The sequence below is a fragment of the Anopheles maculipalpis genome, chromosome 2RL (assembly GCF_943734695.1).
Source record: "Anopheles maculipalpis chromosome 2RL, idAnoMacuDA_375_x, whole genome shotgun sequence".
Taxonomy (NCBI): domain Eukaryota; kingdom Metazoa; phylum Arthropoda; class Insecta; order Diptera; family Culicidae; genus Anopheles; species Anopheles maculipalpis.
The window spans coordinates 73,319,076-73,334,728 of record NC_064871.1 but is presented as its reverse complement, the minus strand read 5'-3'; the positions used below and the strand labels follow the sequence as shown (position 1 = coordinate 73,334,728).

The window sequence follows — 15,653 nt, the reverse complement described above, 5'->3', positions numbered from 1 at the left end:
AATGTTCAATCATCACCTTTGCGTACACAAACTATTTGTTCAACTACCCATAAAGCATTTTTTGCAGTTTTATTTTAACAACAACCTCTGTACGATCTCCTTAGTCTAAACGTCATACTCAATTTTAGTATCCGTTGACAGCAATTCATCCGCCTGCTTGATACGATCCTGCAACAGCTTCGCTTGTTCGTCATCAGGCAACTTCCCCAACCCACTACCCCGTGCCAAAAAGTGATGCATAAACAGCCGTATACCATCTTTGAACGATTTTAGTCTGTGACTCGCCGAAATGCGACTAAACACCTGCAAACACTTGTTCTCCTCCTCCAGCAACAACAGCCCAAGCATTATCTGTCGCATTAGCCGCAAATTCACCTTATCGATCTCGGCAAACTCGATCACCTTCAGACAGGACAGTGCGAGACCACCCTCCGCCACCAGGTGTGTAATGAAGCGGGCCAGATTACGCACTTGCAGCTGTTGCAGTGAGTGGATCTCTTTCAACCGATCCCACAGTGCGTACTGGATCGCGAGCTGGTAGCGTCTATCGTAGTCACAAAACTTCTGCGATAGTACACTATAGTACGGATTGTATTCCTTCTCGGCCAGGCTGCAGTGAATGATGACGGATACGACGACGCGCAGATCTTTGATCGCTAGCCGAAGCAGTTTCTCAAACGCATCCAGATAGTCTTCGGCGCTCATAACGATGCAGAACACGTTCCGACGGTCGTCCGTGTTCATTCGCTGCTGGCGAGCAAGTTCCAGCAGTTGCGCACTGTACTGGCCTTCCACCTGGGAGGATGCGTTCCCGGTTGATGAACCACCCGCAGTGGAAGGATTATCTTTGTTGCCGAGCCAGGCAGATCCAACTAGCCACCATTTGCCACGCTCCGGTATGTTGATGATGTCTTGTATGCCGATGTTAAGTGTCGAGACGTACTTTCCGCTCGTGATCATGCCTTTCAGTAGCTTCCGGAAGTGTTCCACCAGTGTCGGATCGTACTGGGGTATTTTGTTCATGTTATTATTCTTCACTGCCAGCAGAGATTCCAGCATAAACTTTACACGTGGGCTGCAAGAATTTATCAGGTATTAGATTTTTTTTACGTTTGATGTATTAAAAGGTGATTAGATAAGTTGTAGCACTGATGTATAGATTATGACGAAAAAATTAAATTAAAATAATGTCTATTTTGGCCAACGTTCCTGTTATGTCAAAAGGGCGCCTTTTTCCCGATATATTCCTGACTTTGAGCATGCAATTATTTAGCTAGATTTTCATCTTCAAATTGATCTAGAAATTTGCGATCGGACGATACTGGGAGACATTTAGGTTAGCTACTTGGGATCCCTTTGAATCGTCCCAAGCGCTCCTTTTTTCCAGTGATCACTTCGAGAATCGATAATAAAACATAAAAATAAAACGAAATGTGACGTCGTTCTCATTGATTGTGAATCGCAGCTTCTGTTGAATGTTACAGGCTCCCAACATATAAACGTTCCCTTCTCTAGACAGGCCTATTTTGAGGCTAATGACAAACTGTTTTTTTTTGAGTAGCTACGAAAAGCTGGCTACGATCGCTATAAAAGCACTGCTTCTCTAAAGGCAATTTAAGTTGAATGAAAAAAAAAATGGCCAAAAAATCCTCTTATCGTAGTTATGATTAACAATTATCTATCCACCCCTGTTACTGCCTCTACTTACTCATTCTTCAGCACGTCCGGTGCGTTGGCGGCCTTTTTCTGGATCGCAATAATTAGCTCCTTCAACGCCAACGGATCATCCTTGCGGAGGATGAAACCAACAGTACGCAGCACCAGCAAAATACAGTCCACTGCCTTCTCGTTGAAGCATTCAATCAGCTTCTGCATCAGCTCGTGCACCATTTTACACTTTACCAGGTCGAACGTGTAAAGGTGGCACATAATTTGAACACAATTGTCCAGTTGTTTTGCCTCATTGGCAGTAGTTTCGATCTGACCCAACAGCGTCAAGAAACGTTCGACAATCGTTTCCAGGAAATGTGATCCCACCTCACTGCCCACGTTTGCATGCAAAATGGCTACCAGCAGCACGTGCTCCAGTACCATCCGTTCGGGTGTTAGCGTTGGGACGACGATCGCTTCCAGGATGAGACACGTTAGGGTACTGTTCATGTCGTAGCGTGCATTTTGCATGTACAGATTGTCGAGTGTGATTGAAATGCGATGTACATTCGATTCGGCCAAACGATTAATTTGTCCTTTTAGTTGACGCTTTAAACGGAGCAACTTTTCCTGCTGCTTCGGGTCAGCTGAATTACCTTTCGCTGCCTGTTCCGCTTCCAGTTTGGCGCGAATGTGTGGTGGAACGTATTTTCTACCATTGCCCGCGGTACTTTCCTCCTTAACAATGTTGCCCGCTTTATCTCGCTTGCGGCCGTAAATATCCTCCCATGTTCCGTCATCTTTGGAGGGTGTTTTCTTATAATCGTTGGTACCGCCATCGGAGAGCTTTTCCGATTCAGATGCATCTTCAAACAGATCATCCAGTCCATCGTCTTCTTCATCGAAATCGTCCTCATCTTCATCGAAATCATCATCTTCTTCAGAGTCTGGTTGTTTACTGGATTTTTTAGCCTTGCCCTTCAGCAAAACAAAACGTCCAGCGCTTTCCTCAATATCTTCCACCTTTTCACTAGTTTTGTTGGTTTTGCTTTTTCCCTTGGGATTTAGCTTTACTTTGGCTGGTTCCTCATCTTCATCCGATTCTTCATCTGCACTGTCTTCATCATCCAAATCATCATATTCTTCGTCGTAGAAATCGTTCTCAGACTCACTTTCGGCGGGTTTACCTTTTTTCTGCTGCACCTTTTCATTAGTAGCAAACTTCACTCGTTTTCCATTTTCGTTTCCAACCTGGTCATCATTTTCCTCGTCCGAATCATACAGCTCATCATTTTCCGAGTAATCCTCTTCTGCATCTTCATCGAGCTCCATCTCCGAATCATACTCACCCACATCGTCCATTTCCGAATCATACTCGGCCAAATCGTCCATCTCGTCCAGGCCAAAGTATTTTTCCTCAATTTGCTTCAACTTTTTCACTCGACTCTTTTCCTTCGGGGACATTTGCTTCCGTTTTTTTGCACTTTTCGACGATTGTCCATCACTCTTCTGGTCGCTAGCATCACCTCCGACCGCTTGCTTCAGATCCTCCACAAACTCATCGGACGAGTTTTCTTCCAATTCGGCCGCTTCTTTCGCAGCCTCGTACATTTTCTTTATACTCTCGTCCGTGCACAGTTCCAGCGCATAGTCCAGCCCATCGTTGAAGCTTTTCGGTACACCTTCCTTGTTTTTACGCCGATTTATCTTTAACAGTTTTTCGTACTTTTGAATTATGCGGTCGTCTTCCTCGTTTGCCGCTTCGAGCTGCTTGATACGGTTCGATTTCAACCCATCTTCGTAGCGGCGCAACTCCATCATTTCCTTCTCCCGTTCTACATCCATTTGGCTGGTGAAAGAACTCTTCGCTGGTTTGCTTTGCGATTGCTTACCACCTTTCGTATCTTCCTCTTCCTCCTGATCACTAAAGTCGGACGGAATTTCTTCGTCCGCAAAATCATCGATCTCCTCATCCTCGGAATGGTCGCCCCCCTGTTTGCCGCGCTTTTTACCCGGCTCGGAACGATTACCATTCGCCGCGTTTTGTTCTCTTTCTTTCCGGCTACGGTTGTGGTAGTTGAACCGATTGATCTTTTTCTGTTGTCGCTTTTCTTTGCGCAAATCTTTGCGGGTTTTTATGTGTGTAATTGGCTTGTTGTTTTTTCGACCATTACCACGGCCCACCTTCCCTTGCCGGACATTTTTCGGAGGACGACTGGAAAATCGTAGAAGAAGAAAAGTTAGTAATTAGGCGGTAGGGTAAAGGATACACATCACTTACTGTACTTTCATTTTGTTCTAATCTGTTGTTGAATGAAACAGATTAAATAGCAAAACTAGTACGGACTGAAATTAGCATAACATTGCCAGATATGCCAATGTAAACAACGTGAGCCGGGTGAATGACGTTTCTCAGCACGTGTGCAAAGTCAATATATGTAGAGAAGAGATGGCTCGTGATACTTGACAGTAAATGAGTTAAAATTTACTCTAATCACCTTGGCTACCAACGTCAAACGTCGGGTGACAGCGGGTGGATCGAAATTTGCAGACTCTCCGCAAAAGTTGCAAACTCCGTCGGCAAAGGGTTTTCTCTCATTTAGGCGTCGTTAAATTACAATGATCTACATGTAAGGTCCTTTAGCACGCGTTAGGAAGGATACGATAAACGAACGGAACCATAAAATGGCCCAACTTCTTCGCGGATGGTCGAGGTAAGTGAAAGAGGAAAGTCGTCCTGCAAAATATGTTGTCACCAGGCGCGGAGGCTCTCGCCTGCCTATGAGCTCATATATGTGGGGGAAGGACGTTATGTAAAGTTTATTGATTTTTTGTTTTTACTTTTATTGTGTTGTGCCTGCGTGGTGTGACCGACGATGATGACGATAACGGTGAATTTGATGCTGAAAATCGCTTACAAAATTGTACCGTGACTTTCCGATTGGCGATACAGTATCGATCCCCGGTTCAAACACATTCGCCCGGTCGTGTACACGGTGAGTCGGGTGAACTTTTCCGGCTTTACGACAGGAAATGGCAGTAGTAATGGTGCCGGGAATGGAGGTGGTGGTAGCAACCATTCCTCGGCCTGGTCACGGTACAACTACTACCGGCAGCAGGAGTTTCTGCGACCACCGAACAGCAGTGGATGGCAATATTATGGTCAGCAGCGGAATTACGGCATGCTGATAGGGCGCGTCCTAAGGGGTGTGCTGAAGTTGCGCTATCTGGTGCTGGGCAGTGCCATCGGTGGTGGTGTAACGCTAAACAAACGGTACGAGGAATGGAAGGATGGTTTGCCAGATATGAAATGGCTGGAGGAAGTGCTGCCCGACAATGAAAAGTGGGCCGGCTTTACGAAAAATCTGCTCGCCGTTAAGGATGCAGTAAAAGACTCCATCGAAATAGGTAAGAATGGCAGAACACGCTAATAGACGATGAGTTGTAAGGTATTCATCCTACGTCCTCGTTTTAGATCCCCGATTGAAGCAGCTAAGCGAGCATAAGTTAAACGAATGGCGACAATGGTTTGATCAGCGCCTGGACAACGCAATCGAGGCTGCTGAAACGCAGCAAAATCCACAGATTGAAAGTAAGTAAAACGACCTTTCTGTTGTATCGTCCTCCGATCCAGTGCTCAAGAATGATTAAATGTAATTAATGTAATGTTTGTGCATGGGCCGTGTTGGGTCAAAAAGCTCTTTTGACTGATCGGATTGAGCTGTATTCCTAGGGGAGCAGTGTAATTATTATTATTATTATTATTACACTTTATTCATTGGACAATAATAGTCCGGATGATAGTATCTTAGCCTAGCGTGTACATAAATACTTAATTTTTTTAACACTATTCAATTCGTTCGCCTTGAGAACAGTTGGCCCTTGAAATATTTTATGGAGTTCTGGAAGTCGAATAGTGACTACACCTCATTGAATGCTCTACACATGATACAATACAATGTTGTATACTCTACAATGATGAGTAAATCATCATTTTACCCGGAGTCGGATTAAACCGTCTCCCGGACATTCCAAAGTTTAATAACTCAGGATTTTTTTTATTATTGGGGGAGGGATTCAGTTTTGGAAATGAAATTGAGAAGTTAAAGAATCTAAAACAGTTTCATGTTTACTTGTACTGTTTTAATTATCAGTTGGCTTCATAATTATATCATTTATTGTATAAAAGATAAACGGAGTGCAAAGTGCCCGCGTGGAATGCGGAATGGTTTTCTAAATGCACCAACCCTCCCAGTTGGTTTGTTAGTTTAACATATTTTATTGTGTCAGGCACTTAAAATTATACTTCTGTGCCATGTGAAATAGTGTTCTTCAAAACAGGCGAAAAGGTGACACCAAAAGTTGATGCAGAAGCGAAATCGATTGGGAGGACGCAAAGTAATGTATGGTCAAATGGTTTTTGCGCAATATAATAATGAAGCCCACTTCATAATGATAATAATTATAAAAAACAGTACGAAGAAACTGAAATTGTGCTGTAGATGTTGATGCAAAAATAGAATCAACATAAACGAAACGGGTTGACTACCAACCATAATGGTTGTGTTAGGTCGTGTTTCCACTTATCGAGCTCCTTTAGTGGGTGCCGAACTTGCTGGGTATCGAATTCTGTTTATTTTCTTCTTTGGTTGCATTTTGCACTCTACAATTTATTTATTAACATTTAACAATCAGCACGCGGGCGCACGTGGGGCGATTGATATAGCTTTTCCACTCACGACCCAACACTATGCATGAGTTCAATGTTACGTGCATAAAAGTAAAGTAACGGTTAAGTAAGGGAGTAAAGTAACGGTTAACTTAAAACCGTGCAACTTCTTTGTAGGCCATGTTTTATTCATAGAATCAATAATAATTAAACTTTAGCTCATTTCATCGTCTTTCACTCGTTGTTGCTTCGCGCATTCCACCCAACCCTACCGGGAACCGTTTGTAATCTTAAATTAATCCGCGTTTAATCGAAATTATTTTTTTTTCTTTCTCTTCCTCTCTCTCTTTCTCTCTCTTCATGGCTTCTAGGTTCCTTCCAGAATCTATCAGATTTTATTTCTGATCTATATGGAGGTAAAGCGCTCTATAATTAAAATAATTTCTAGTACAATAGCATATGTGTGGGATCAAGTTGTAATGTGATAGTCGATTTAGTCATTCTTGAAAACAAATGCATTGCATTCGGGATTGGTTGTACTTTGCAAAACACACTAAGCCTAGACCATGCTTCCACTGTCTGACTGCTTGTTTGTATCTTTCACCTCTTCCCATCCCACTTTAGCTACCAAAGAAGAGCTAAGAGCGAAAAACACAGTCAACGCCAAAGGTCTTAATGCTGAGGAAAGCCGCAAACGGGTCGACACACTGCAGGCGCAGGTCGATTCACTGCAGACGGAAATCATGAACGTGCAGCTCAAGTATCAGCGCGAGGTGGAAAAGCTCGAGAAGGAAAACCGCGATCTACGGCAGCAGTTTCTGATCTTGAAAACGAACCGCAAACAGCCCACAAAAAAGCGCATCAAAAAATCGTTGATCGACATGTACTCGGAAGTGTTGGACGAGCTGTCCGGTTACGATACGAGCTACACCACGGCGGATCATCTGCCCCGTGTCGTGGTGGTCGGTGATCAGAGCAGTGGCAAAACGTCCGTCCTGGAATCGATTGCTCAGGCACGCATCTTTCCCCGGGGTAGTGGAGAAATGATGACCCGTGCACCGGTCAAGGTAACACTGTCGGAAGGTCCGTACCACGTGGCACAGTTTCGTGATTCGGAGCGCGAGTACGATCTAACGAAGGAAAGCGATCTGGCTGAGTTGCGGCGTGACGTTGAGATACGGATGCGCAATTCGGTGCGTGGTGGCAAAACGGTCAGCATGGACGTGATCTCGATGACGGTGAAGGGACCGGGACTGCAGCGTATGGTGCTGGTCGATCTGCCCGGCATCATTTCGACGCAGACGGTCGATATGGCGCCGGATACGCGTGACCAGATCAAGCACATGACCGAACACTACATGAGCAACCCGAATGCAATCATTTTGTGCATCCAGGTGGGTGGCAAGGAGGGAGAGAAGAATGTTTAAGGAAGCGAAGATTATCTTCTAAATTTCTAATTTTAATCCTCCAGGATGGGTCAGTGGACGCAGAACGTAGCAACGTGACCGATCTCGTGTCGCAGTGCGATCCGCTCGGCAAACGGACCATCTTTGTGCTGACCAAGGTGGATCTGGCTGAAGATCTGGCCGATCCGAACCGCATACGGAAAATATTGTCCGGCAAGCTGTTCCCAATGAAGGCCCTCGGATACTTTGCCGTAGTAACGGGCCGTGGTCGCAAGGACGATAGCATCGAAACGATACGCGAATATGAGGAAAAGTTTTTCAAAAACTCCAAACTATTTCAGTAAGTTGCACGATGGAATGGTTAACATGGTTTAGTTATTACAGGGTATCCCGAGGTTTTTTTTGACGCGGTCCCATATATTGTTCACGTTCCGATTTTTTTTTGAACAAAAATATATGGGCACGTGTCAAAAAACCACAGGAAAAATCCTGGCTGGCATATAATGTAACTGTTCTTTCTCTCCCTTTGCAGAAGTGGCGTCACTATGTCACACCAGGTGACAACGAGAAACCTCAGCCTTGCAGTGGCCGATCGTTTCTGGAAGATGGTACGTGAAACGATCGAACAACAGGCGGATGCGTTTAAAGCAACACGCTTTAATCTCGAAACGGAATGGAAAAACAATTTCCCACGGTATGTGAGGAACTCGATTTACGTTCCATAGTTTTTTCCTCTTTTGATTTCAATTTTCCTTTTCCGTAGGTTGCGCGAATCCGGTCGGGATGAGCTGTTCGAAAAGGCCAAAGGCGAGGTGCTGGATGAGGTGGTTAACCTTTCACAAGTATCTGCCAAAAAGTGGGAAGAGCTGCTGAACAGTAAACTGTGGGAAAAGCTATCAAGCTACGTGTTTGAAAATATTTACCTTCCGGCGGCCCAGTCGGGATCACAAAGTGAGTGGTCGATCACTTATTTATTTATTTACCAACAATTTCCGCCTTCAACGCGTCAAATTACATTAATACGGAATAATATCTGATATTAACTTCGTATTCAACTTCGGAGTGCACTGAATCAGTTGAAGTTACTCCAGGAATCAACTGTCGATTGCTCCGGAGTCTACTGGCCACTTAACATCGGATTCAAAATCTGAAATCAAACTAGCTGTCGACTCTGGAGTAATTGTTGTGTCGCCTCCGTATAATCCCAAACAAAAAATGTATTTGTTCTATAACAGTATTCCCATTCTTTGTGTATTTCAGATTCGTTCAACACAATGGTCGATATTAAGCTGCGCCAGTGGGCTGAACAGGCACTACCCGCCAAATCGGTTGAAGCCGGTTGGGAAGCGCTACAAAAAGAGTTCCAGCATCTAATGGAGGTAGCTCGCCGAACACCCGATCACGACGATTTGTACGACAATCTGAAGAGTGCCGTCATAGACGAAGCAATCCGAAGGCACTCGTGGGAAGACAAAGCGATCGATATGCTGCGGGTGATACAGCTCAACACGCTGGAAGATCGAAGCGTACACGACAAGCAGGAATGGGACCAGGCAGTACGCTTTTTCGAAGCATCCGTAAAGGAGAAGCTGCAGGCGACCGAAACAACCATTGGAGAAATGTTTGGCCCTAGCACTAGCCAAAAGTGGCTTCACTGGCGTTCATCGACCGAGGAACAAAACAAACGGCGCCAGGTAAAGTCGGAGCTGGACAAAATACTCGACAGCGATACGAAACATTCGCCCACGCTCAGCTACGACGAGCTGACGACGGTGCGAAAAAATCTGCAACGAGGCAACGTGGAGGTTGAGACGGATTACATTCGGGAAACGTGGTATCCCATCTACAGGCGGTAAGATAAAGAGACGAGCAGGATAATTAGGTTTAAAATTTTACTAACCCGATTTTCGTCTTTTGTAGGCATTTCCTAAAGCAAGCACTAAACCGTGCGTACGATTGTCGGAAGGCGTACTACTTGTACTCGCAGCAGGGCAACGATTGTGAGGTGAACTGTAGCGATGTGGTACTGTTCTGGCGTATCCAGCAGGTCATCAAGGTGACGGCTAACGCACTCCGCCAGCAGGTAATCAACCGGGAGGCTCGCCGCTTAGATAAGGAAATTAAGGAAGTGTTGGACGAGTATGGTGAGGATGACGAGAAGAAGTTGCAACTGCTAACAGGCAAACGTGTGCAGTTGGCAGAAGAATTGAGTAAGTATATCGTAAGCAAAAAATCTCATTCTCCTGAACGGAATTCTAATTTTATCTTCTCCGCTTTACAGTCCGCGTCAGGCAGATTCAGGAAAAGTTGGAAGAGTTCATAAACGCTCTTAATCTAGAAAAGTAAAACGCTCTATCACTAGCTAGTCGCTAACTCTTCGTGGAAAGTTGTTCGGTCCGGCATGGTTCTGTGATTTGCTCGCCAACGTGCAGCAAGCAGGCAAATAACCACCACCGAAACCAGTGTTATTTATTCTGCAGCAATTCCGCAACAACAACGCCAAACTCTCCTCCCCAATCGATGCAATACACATTGCGTGAAGCACTTGTGATGTTGCTTCCCACTTCCCAGCTTCACGTGTGATTCGGATGTGCATGATTCATTTTTGGAAGTGTATTTAATTTTGAACTTCTACGTGTACAACGGACAAACAGAAGAGTGTGTTTGCGAAGTACTACAGCAGTGGAAACGCACAAATCGATCGTGTTTGTTATCGTGTATATTGGCGCTTAAGTGATGAAACGCAAAGTGAACTGAAAGTAAAGCTATCGGCGTAATCGAGTACTTGAAATACATCTAATCTTATTGAAAATAATCAATATGTTAGTGCAGCTTACAGATATAGATCGAAACAAGCGAAAAGAGAGGAAAAATCCGTTCATGATGACGATCACACTAAACTACAGCAGAACCAAGATCGATATAATCGGAACCATTGATTGGATTAGACATTCACTTCGTTTTAATGGTGAAAACGCCATCAACCAAAGTATGCGAAATGGACGATAAAGTGTGGAAGGCAGAACTACCTCCATGATTTTCAGGTGAGTTTTAAATATTCTTCTACTCGTTGAACACTACCACATCGGGAGGTCTCGGACTGCCAGTTGTATCTTTCTTGATTTAATTTTAATCGTACTTGCTCAGATAGTCAGTAATGAGTATGAAGAGATGGCCAGTTCGGCCACCCGACTGGCCGAATACATTTACCATGAAAAATTCACGATGCTGTGATCGTTTTAAAATTGTTTTTAAATTATTTGTGATGATAATTGAATTCCATCCGGAACGCCTTCTGTTCCGTATAATTGACTATGAGCGGAATTGACCGGAAATGTCCGGATCTCACCAGACTGTTCAAGATTACTCTGACTTTTACAGATTTGTCCGGCCTACCAAAGTACTGCTCAGAATTGCTCTTGATTTTTGTGAACTGCTTTTGCTTACGGTGGCCTTCACTATTTCGGACTGCATCGAAAACCCAGCATTACTTCGAAATATGCTGCTGCGGGCGGTCTTTTCACATAATTAATTTCGAAAGCAAACACATGCTAGAATTAGTTGCAAATTGTTTTATTACAGCCTTTGTTTTTCATACAGCAAATATTTGTTCATTCTTTAGAAAAAAATGTGTTGAAAACGTGTCCCCGAATATTGTTGTGCCACATAACCCACATTGTGGAGTGTGATTGGGAGTAATATTAGTAAAATTTAATCACTGTCGCTACTGCTACTGCTGCTACTACTACTACTGCCCCTACGACGGAACGCTTTCGACAGCGCGTACCCTCCAAGACCAGCTGCACCAGCTGCGGCACCATACTTTAGTAACTTTTTGGTTTTCCCTTTCTGCAAATAGCCATAAAAGAATAATTTTAAAGTTACAATATTTAAAAAAGCTTTCGATACTCTTTAAGCGATACGGCACGTGGTAAACGGTATAACGTAAAAGTGACTCACGGACAAAAATTTACAAACGAACGTACAGGAAGAATTTTAGAAGCAACGGCAGCGGTCGCTCCGGCCGCTAAAGCTGTCGAAGCAGCGGTCGTAAAACCTCCTCCCGGTTGGGGATTTTGGTGCTGTGGGCCAACGTATGGGTTGTAGCCGGGAGGTGGTGGAGCCGTTGGATAAACTGGGGCCCCATACCCGATACCGGACGGAGGCATCTGTGCAGGCGCCGTCACGAAACCTAGCTGTAATGCAGTACAACACACACATACAATAACGGAACACGGAGTAATGGTAACATAGCAAGATGAATTCCTGGCTGTGAAGCAATACCTGACCACCTGCTGAATGAGGATGAGATTGATGATGAGGGACAACATTCGAATGCTTTCTGTCACCGATCGCGTTCCGAAGGAAGTCCTGCGTTTGCTGTATACCGCTAGTAATCGATTGTTTAAGCGGATTTTTCATCCTAACGCGATTTCCTTCTTCCCCGGATGAAGATGCCTGTGGGTTTCCAATGCTGGCGGGCTTTAAATTGTACAACGAAATTTGATTTACAATTTTTTTTGGTTGTGCGAGTGTGTATGAAAAAAAAGCAAATGTAAAACATTGAACGGAAACTATGCAAAAAAAAAAAGAAACCAAGCTCCACACAATTGCGATAAAAATATTCACTAAAAAAAAGCCCTTCAAATTTTACCCAGCAGAAGCAGAAGAGCGGTCTCTCTCTGGAGCGATAAAGGATACAGTCTTGCGTATGCGCGTGTGTGAGTGGTTTTAAAACAGTGAATTACATTTGCTCAATTTTGGCCTGCAATTCTTCTTTGAACAGTACCGAGAAGGGCACGGCTGGCGGATGCGCTCCCGGTGGTGGATGATGCGGGTATCCGGGTTGCGGGGGTGGTGGTGGCGGTGGGTATAGACCGACTCCTTGAAAGAATAGCGTTACCAAGGAGACAACAGTATACGATTAGATTCGGATTGTGGCGATTTTTGCTAGCGTGAGTGTGTGCATAGGAGAATATTCTTCGGTGATCCGTCTCGTCATGGACAACGCTACCACCACTAGAACAGCTTCATAAAGAGTAGTCGTCTTGTTCTACCTGGATAGTGGCCACCTCCACCACCGATCGGATGTGTCGGCAACGGGGTGTACGGTGGTGGTGGTGGTAAGGTTGACGGTGGACCATTAGGTACGAAGCCAATCGGTGGAGCGTACGGCGTTGGATGTTGCACTGTGTAAGTAATGCAAGAAGAAAAAATAACACACATTATCAGTATCACTAATCGAATCGATAAGATAGTGAACATTGCTATACATTTTTGTATGTTTGAAGGGACCCGACCCGTTACGTACCTATCGGTGGCGGTGGATATGGATTCACTGGCACCGATCCCGGTACATCAGCTTCGGAAACGATCGAGTAAATAACGCCACCACCACTGACCGAAATGTACCGTACGTTATGCACCGGCAATCGGTGAGCAAAGGTGCAGAAATGGATCCCATTGATCGCGATTTTGTACTGCATCGTTTCGGCCAATATCAGCAGATCGAAGCTTTCCCCATACCGGATCGGGCAACCACCGTAACGTTCCTCCCCACCAACGACCTGATTCTGGATCGAATTACGTACGATCGTATGCTCATTCGGTCTGATGCTAATGTGCAGTGGGACATCGTCGCGTGGGTTCACTGCAGCTCCCGACTGTAGGTGGATCTGGCATCTACGATTAAACACGGTGCAGGTAAGGTGGGAAAAACGAATGATTCATAATAGAGCCGCTTTTCAAGTTGTAGTGGTGCGATTTTTCGCCCTACCGTTCGCCATGGCTGTTAATGATGCCCTTGATGCGTACCATACGGCCCGGACTTAACCCACCAGGGATGAGCCCCAGAAAGGGAAGGGTCTAGAAACGTGGAGGAAAAACGAAAAAACTGACTCATCACTACGCCCTTGTCGGTTACGGTGGAAGAAAATGATACGTGGTTCAATCTACGTACAGGTGAAAAAATGGGAATCGTAGCCATCTGGGCTTTGTTAAATAGTGTACACAACACTTCAACCACAAATTTTTAAAAATTGTTCACTTTTACACCACAACTAGAGATGATAAATTCCAAAACTGTCGTAAAACTGTACCCGTCCGTTCACGAAAACCGACCACTAGCGAATGTCTGATAGCAAGGGGATGATTTTTTCCTTGTTTACTTTATAGCTTTGCGTTCGCTTATCATTCGAAATCGACGTTCTTTCGATAAGTGAGTCAAGTGCGATACCTCCCACCAACGTCGTCTGCCTTTTGCAAGTTGAGTCATTACACGCACGCTGCATGTGTGGAGGTGATTGCGTTCAAAAACATTGCGCCACTTGTGCCGTCGATGAAACATATAAATGTAACGCTTCGTAACGCTTCTGTGACTGTTTCGCTGAGCTTGCAGGTTTAATCAAAACAATCAGACCTTCTTAAAAAATCATTTGACCATAAAGTACAGTAATTTGGTCAAAATTATAAGAAAAAATTGAGGATTAATTTTGTTGGCACCACTACCAGAGAAAGGCTTTATTTATAGCCAAATGTGATGTTTCTTTTTCGATCTGTTTTTGGTTGTGCGTGGCTGCGCTCTGAAAAGTGAGTTCTCCCGGTAGCTCCGCGCTCACTGAGGACGAAAAGCTTGAAGAGTGTCAAGAGTTCGAATGGATTGGATCCATGGCGTGCAGATCCGTCTGATCCTCTGTTTCTTCGTCATTTTCTTATAATGGTGGTTCAGTTTTGACAGCGTAAAGGAAGTTAAAATGTAATTAAATCATCGATGGAGTAGGAATATCGTACTGGCCGCTTCGTACTTTGTAGTGAAAAGCAATGTTTTCCGCAAGATATCTTCTTCTTGTTGACTTAACGACCTCTAAGGTCACGCCTGCCATCGAATCGCTTACTAGACTGCCGATACCACATAGTTGGAAGACTAACTCTTCACTTCGAGGACACGGTCCGGATGGGCTCTGGGGGTGAGCCGTCGCCTACACCCCCGGGTCGCCCCAAGGTATCCTTACATCAATTTGCGGCTGTGATTCATGCTTCAGTTGTTGGAAAAAGCGTTAAAAGGCAAATAATCGCTATTTACGCCAATAGATGGCTAATTATTGCAGCTAGATCAGTGATAAAATAACCTGCCCGAACTCGGGCACGGCCCGGAGTGGACTTGTTAGAGCCACATACGCCATAAAATTGTCTGTTGGGTAATCAACATAATAACGTTTAGTAACGCTATTCACATTCGACAAGCGAACCCTGCATCTGTAACTGTCATCCTCAAAAACGTAAACAAACCCCGCGTGTCATGTGTTTTTGTGTGGTGTGTGCGCGGGAATTAAAAATAAGTCATGAAATAGCACCCCAACCGAGCGAAAAAAAGTCGTATCAGTCGCAATTAAGGACACAGAACACTTCAGCTGCCATTCGTTCGGTTATCCTGCACGCAAAACGATGCCGTTTTCATCCACTTCCGACCGCCAGTGACACGATGAGTGTGTACCACGATGAAGTCGAAATCGAGGATTTCGAGTACGACGAGGAGGAGGAGATGTACTACTATCCCTGCCCTTGCGGTGACCGGTTTCAGATCAGCCGTGAAGAGTTGATAGCGGGCGAAGAGGTAGCGACCTGTCCCAGCTGCTCGCTCATAGTGAAGGTGATTTATGATCCGGAAGCGTTTGCCGCGGAACAGGATGAAGCGGAAACTGTCGGGCCGGCAGCCGACCAGTTGGAGAAAAACTAACCCACATGTGTGCGTGTGTCGATGACAAATCGTTCCTCAATATTGAACGAATAAATTACGCTTAATTTGCTTGTAAGATCGTGAATCCTTTCGTGAAGAGAATACTGAGTGCTGTGAATGTGATTTAAAAGAAACGTGAAAGTTTATTAGTCTTCGGAGTTGTAAAAGTCCACAAAAAACCGTATATATCAAC

At 44.7% G+C, this 15,653-nt stretch overlaps 6 protein-coding genes across 8 annotated transcripts in view; 3 read left to right on the top strand and 3 right to left on the bottom strand.

The window, feature by feature from the left end:
- The window catches only part of LOC126555956 (sodium-dependent neutral amino acid transporter B(0)AT3), a 223,413-nt gene that overhangs the window by 48,484 nt on the left and 159,276 nt on the right, over positions 1 to 15,653 (top strand). The gene's annotated exons all lie outside the window — the stretch shown is intronic.
- The window catches only part of LOC126568830 (serine/threonine-protein kinase ULK2), a 373,161-nt gene that overhangs the window by 252,530 nt on the left and 104,978 nt on the right, over positions 1 to 15,653 (bottom strand). The gene's annotated exons all lie outside the window — the stretch shown is intronic.
- Positions 105 to 3,879, bottom strand: LOC126568828 (nucleolar MIF4G domain-containing protein 1 homolog; the record flags this gene model as incomplete). The annotated part of the gene is made up of 2 exons (XM_050225480.1): positions 105 to 1,075; positions 1,709 to 3,879. Coding segments are annotated over 2 exons (3,141 nt in total), but the record flags the coding sequence as incomplete, so codon positions are not given.
- LOC126568804 (dynamin-like 120 kDa protein, mitochondrial) lies at positions 4,309 to 10,122 on the top strand. Its single transcript, XM_050225437.1, has 11 exons — positions 4,309 to 4,364; positions 4,604 to 5,058; positions 5,126 to 5,242; positions 6,691 to 6,735; positions 6,944 to 7,713; positions 7,791 to 8,065; positions 8,258 to 8,419; positions 8,489 to 8,676; positions 8,986 to 9,577; positions 9,646 to 9,935; positions 10,007 to 10,122. Exons 1-11 carry the CDS (start codon positions 4,336 to 4,338, stop codon positions 10,069 to 10,071), a joined length of 2,988 nt encoding a protein of 995 aa, XP_050081394.1. The 5' UTR covers positions 4,309 to 4,335; the 3' UTR covers positions 10,072 to 10,122.
- Positions 11,415 to 15,653, bottom strand: part of LOC126556139 (galectin-4-like) — a 56,867-nt gene continuing 52,628 nt past the window's right edge. The window contains exons 2-9 of one of the 2 annotated variants that reach the window (XM_050211358.1): positions 13,685 to 13,711; positions 13,502 to 13,590; positions 13,037 to 13,407; positions 12,783 to 12,914; positions 12,515 to 12,609; positions 12,010 to 12,207; positions 11,712 to 11,921; positions 11,415 to 11,574 (exon numbers count right to left, since the gene is read on the bottom strand). In XM_050211358.1, the coding sequence (XP_050067315.1) occupies positions 11,437 to 11,574; positions 11,712 to 11,921; positions 12,010 to 12,207; positions 12,515 to 12,609; positions 12,783 to 12,914; positions 13,037 to 13,407; positions 13,502 to 13,590; positions 13,685 to 13,711 (1,260 nt within the window). In that variant the 3' untranslated portion in view covers positions 11,415 to 11,436. The remainder of the gene's footprint in view (positions 11,575 to 11,711; positions 11,922 to 12,009; positions 12,208 to 12,514; positions 12,610 to 12,782; positions 12,915 to 13,036; positions 13,408 to 13,501; positions 13,591 to 13,684; positions 13,712 to 15,653) is intronic. The other variant, XM_050211359.1, reaches the window with a different exon arrangement.
- LOC126556465 (diphthamide biosynthesis protein 3) lies at positions 15,167 to 15,460 on the top strand. Its single transcript, XM_050211729.1, has one exon. The coding sequence runs from the start codon at positions 15,206 to 15,208 to the stop codon at positions 15,458 to 15,460; it is 255 nt and encodes an 84-aa protein (XP_050067686.1). The 5' UTR covers positions 15,167 to 15,205.

Bases quoted from the DNA above. Each gene is read 5' to 3' on its own strand.
- LOC126568804 (XM_050225437.1), top strand. From the start codon at position 4,336: ATGGCCCAACTTCTTCGCGGATGGTCGAG. The intron at 6,736-6,943 runs GTAAAGCGCTCT...ATCCCACTTTAG, and splicing joins TATTTCTGATCTATATGGAG to CTACCAAAGAAGAGCTAAGA. The intron at 8,420-8,488 runs GTATGTGAGGAA...CCTTTTCCGTAG, and splicing joins TGGAAAAACAATTTCCCACG to GTTGCGCGAATCCGGTCGGG.
- LOC126556465 (XM_050211729.1), top strand. From the start codon at position 15,206: ATGAGTGTGTACCACGATGAAGTCGAAATCGAGGATTTCGAGTACGAC.